Here is a 4369-nt window from a genome sequence, read left to right as displayed (position 1 = left end):
GCGACTTCCTGCAGGGTTTGTCCCTGGCCGGCTCCCTGGACCTGACCCTGCCAGCCCAAACTTACAGTCCCAATGGGCACCCAGCATGTAGGTACCGCTCAAGCTCAGCTGCCCATCCGTAGTCGGGGGTCGCACCAGTGCCCAAGGACGGTATCAGGCTGTGAGGATGAAAGTGAGGCGCTAGACGCTAGCAGAGGGATGCTTTTGTCTGTGTAGGACTTCAGAATGAGGACGTCAGGCTTCTGGTCCCGGCTCTGCTGTCTACGAGCTGTGTGACCTTGGGCAAGTTACTCGACCTCTCTGAGCCTCCAGTTCCTCATGGGCCGAATAGTATGAATCATCCCTGCCCAGCCTACCAGATCCTCATAAAATTTCACTGCTGGAAAGGACTGAAATGTCATCCAAGACAGAGGTGATTTTATTGTGGTGGTCTGGTTTTGTGGTTTTGGCTGAGTTGGGTTTTTTTTTTGGGGGGGGGGGCTGTTGCTTTTCTTCTTTTAGGATAATCCTGGAGATTGAAGAACCAGCCTCAAACCACAATGGGGGTCAGTTGCTCTTCGGGAATGATGGGTACCTCTACATCTTTACGGGGGACGGCGGGATGGCTGGAGACCCCTTTGGAACGTTTGGAAATGCCCAAAACAAGTATGTTCTGCTTGGGTTGGCTGCTGGGTGGGTCTGCACACTCATGTCGAGGGGGCGGTAACTCCCTTGCCACGGAGGTCAGGCAGCAGAGAGCGCTCTGGGCCCCTGCTCAGCCCACAGCCTCTAGCTGGGCCCCCACAAGCCCCTGCCTCTGGTCAGTTAGTGGGACTAAGAACAGTTCCATGGGGCGCGTGATCGTGAGGAGGAAGGGCTCCCTGCTCGGCCAGGCCCAGGCACAGAGCCCACCTGTCCTGGGCCCCTGGGAACGACCCCCCTCACCCCTGGGACTTTAAAGGAAGTCCGCCCAGCCCCATAGGAGTGGCAGGAAGGAAAGGGAGCTTTCCAGAGCCACTGGTGAGGGTGAGCTGGCTGGAGCAGGTACACACGAACCACTGGGCCCTCTGCCCCCAGCGTCCCCCAGAAATGGAAACCTCCTGGTTCCTCACTGGCTGGCCTGAGCGGACGCCTGCCCGTATTCCACCCACCCCGTGCGTACACACACACCCACAGGCCACGCCAGTGTGGACAGGCCCCTCAGCCATCACAGGCAGCCTCCTCCAGCCTCTTAGGAGAAATGACAAAAGCGCCCTCGGCCTGGAAAGTAAAAATAGCGACAGCGATGTTGATTACAGTGATTACAGCGTCCCCGGCTCGGGACTCTGTTCATGGGTGACGCGCGGGGATCCTCGCCGCCCCGTTCGGGATGTGTTTGGAGATGGAGCTGAGAAAATAGAAATTAAGGATTTGTGGGTAATTGGACGGAACTTAAAACATTATTTTGCGGGGATGAGCTTTGCCCTGTGACGTGCGCGGGTGGGCTCTGGCTCGGGCCAAGGGGGCGGGCAGCGTCAGGCAGGGCGGGTCTTGTCACAGCTAGCGAGGACACCGCGGCCGGTCTCCAATGATGAGGGAAGAGTTGGGGTGCTGCCGCTGGGAGTGAGGGGTACATGGCACATCGGGGGTGCAGAGCAGACCAGGCTACCCCGGCACAACCGTGCGACCGGATCAAGGCGTGTGCCTCGGGCCCATGTGGGGTTCCCCAGGAGTGCCACTTCTGCCACGTGATGCATGAGACCCCAAAGCCGCTCCCCGGTGGCTTATGGAAGCTGGGGCCACACCCCGTTCTGTGTGGCTCTGCAGGGTACATCCTGGGTCTTGCTCCAGGGGCCCTGGTGTGAATGTCGCCAGTGTGTGGGCAGGTGGCCTCTGCCCAGGTGGCCTCCTCTTGAAAGCAGAGGTGGTGAGTGTGGAATGCAGGGTGGCCTGAGTGGCCACTGAGGCCTGGCCTTTGCCTGATATGACGTGGTTCCCCCATGTGGGAGAGAGAAGCAAGGCCACCGGCCCCCTCCCTGTCCGGGTCTTCTGGGTCCACCCCCCTCTTCTCCTGGCCTGACCGGGACTCAGTGGCACATTGGCTTTGCCCAGCGGCGCTGTGAGGATGCTGGCAGAGAACCCTAGCTACAAGACATCTGCAGGCCCCGAAGCAGGCGGGAAGGAGGGGTCCCCAGCGCCACAGCGGAGAGCTCAGGGCTGGGTGGGTCAGAGGTGCGACTTCCTGCAGGGTTTGTCCCTGGCCGGCTCCCTGGACCTGACCCTGCCAGCCCAAACTTACAGTCCCAATGGGCACCCAGCATGTAGTTACTGCTCAAGCTCAGCTGCCCATCCGTAGGCGGGGGTCGCACCAGTGCCCAAGGACGGTATCAGGCTGTGAGGATGAAAGTGAGGCGCTAGAGGCTGAGCTCCTCTGCTTGCCCAGGGCGGGGCCCCAGTCCGGTGCCCATACGGAGGAACGAGGGTGCGGGCTGGGAAGTAGCTGAGAGAGGGGCAGATCCCAGGGGCCCAGCCCCGAGCCAGGCCTCGCCCCGCACCTGGCTCACGCGTGGGCGGCGGGTCCCGCGCCTGCCGCAGCCCGTGTCCCCAGCCGGCGTCCTCACCCCGCAGGTCGGCGCTGCTGGGCAAGGTGCTGCGCCTGGACGTGACCGGCAACGAGCGCGGCCCGCCCTACCGCATCCCGCCCGACAACCCCTTCGTGGGCGAGCGCGCCGCGCGGCCGGAGGTCTACGCCCTGGGCGTGCGCAACATGTGGCGCTGCTCCTTCGACCGCGGGGACCCCGCTTCCGGCGCGGGCCGCGGCCGCCTCTTCTGTGGCGATGTGGGCCAGAACAAGTTCGAGGAGGTGGACTTGGTGGAGCGCGGCCGCAACTACGGCTGGCGCGCCCGGGAGGGCTTCGAGTGCTATGACCGCAAGCTGTGCGCCAACGCCTCCCTAGGTGACCGCGGCGGCCGCTCGCTCGCTGCGCCCCGGGCTTGCTCTGCAGCGCCCGGAGGCTGTGTGTCAGCCCCGTGGGGACCCCTGATCCCGGCTCTGTCTCCCTCCTGGACCTCCTGGCCCCCCCGGTCCCTGGGAGCGCCGCCCTCTTCCCACTGGCCCCAGTCTGAAGGCTGCGAGCCGCTTCCTCCTCCTGGCCCCCCTCCAGCCCCTGGCTTCCAGTTTTCACGGCCACCCAGGAAGCTTCCGGGGAAGGGCTGGTCCCAGCAACTGAACTGCCGCTGCAGGCTCACCCCGACTTGTCCCCCTGCAGATGACGTGCTGCCTATTTTCGCCTACCCGCACAAGCTGGGAAAGTCCGTCACAGGGGGCTACGTGTACCGGGGCTGCGAGTACCCCAATTTGAATGGCCTCTACATTTTTGGGGATTTCATGAGCGGGTAAGTGGCCCAAGGGCTCGTGTGCCAAGACAGTCCCACAGCCCTCATTCTAGGGGTGCCCTCTGGGGTCTGAGGCGCCTGCATCCGGTGCTGCTGAGGCTCCGTGTGGTGGACAATCTGGCTGCAGCCCGCCTGCCGCTCTTCTCTCTGCTCTGCTGATTCCTGCCTCTGCCCCGGCTCTGGGCGTCCCCGCTGCACACTAGGCGCCAGTGCAGGGGCACGGACCCCCGCTTCCTGCTGCACCCCCTGCGGTGCACGGCTCACGCTTGCCCGCTGCTCTGGGCTGGAATACTGACTGCCTTTTGCACGCTCGACCCTGCATGCTCCTGCACTGGCCTGCTCTGTCTGGTGCGGGTGGCCCGGAGAATGGAGTGGCCGACTGGTTGGCCGGGAGGGTGAAGTGGCAGGTGGGCTTCCCTGGCTACTGTGCCAGGCAGGGCCCTACAACTCATCCTCCTCTGCAGGCGTCTGATGTCCCTCCGAGAGGACCCGGAGACAGGCCAGTGGCGGTACAGTGAGATCTGCATGGGCCGTGGCCAGACGTGTGCATTCCCCGGCCTGATCAACAACTACCATCCGCACATCATCTCCTTCGGGGAAGATGAGGCCGGTGAGCAGCCCAAGCCTGCCACTCTGGCGCCCAGACCGGGGCCAGCACCCCATCCTTTCCAGCCAGGGGCTGGGGGGTGAGGGGAGGGGGAGGTGCTCCACGCAGAGAGCTGCTTGGGCATCCATCCTCCCTGGCCTGGGCTCCCTGGTCTCCTTGGGCAGGATGACTGGGGTGGGAAGGGCGGGGTGGAGAGCAGGCACCAGGGCACCAGGAAGCCCCAGTAACGTGGGGTGAGCAGGATACCCCAGGCTCCTGCCCTGGGCTCCTTGTGGCCAGTGTACTTTGGCCTCCAGGGAAGGTGCATTGTCCTCCAGACGTGGGCTGGTCACCACCTTCTTGCCTGTGAGTGGGCGCCTTCAGGCTCTTGTGCTTTAATGCAAAGCGCCCAGGGGGCGGGGGTGGGGG

At 63.9% G+C, this 4369-nt stretch overlaps 1 protein-coding gene across 1 annotated transcript in view; it reads left to right on the top strand.

The window, feature by feature from the left end:
- The window catches only part of HHIPL1 (HHIP-like 1), a 17632-nt gene that overhangs the window by 2262 nt on the left and 11001 nt on the right, over nucleotides 1–4369 (top strand). The window contains exons 3-6 of the mRNA XM_004682018.2: nucleotides 502–645; nucleotides 2587–2915; nucleotides 3228–3354; nucleotides 3819–3964. Of these exons, the coding sequence (XP_004682075.1) occupies nucleotides 502–645; nucleotides 2587–2915; nucleotides 3228–3354; nucleotides 3819–3964 (746 nt within the window). The remainder of the gene's footprint in view (nucleotides 1–501; nucleotides 646–2586; nucleotides 2916–3227; nucleotides 3355–3818; nucleotides 3965–4369) is intronic.

This window comes from Condylura cristata, unplaced genomic scaffold, assembly GCF_000260355.1.
Source record: "Condylura cristata isolate star-nosed mole 26May11 unplaced genomic scaffold, ConCri1.0 scaffold00013, whole genome shotgun sequence".
NCBI lineage: Eukaryota > Metazoa > Chordata > Mammalia > Eulipotyphla > Talpidae > Condylura > Condylura cristata.
The sequence above is the reverse complement of the archived record's forward strand: the minus strand, read 5'-3'. Positions and strand labels throughout refer to the sequence as shown.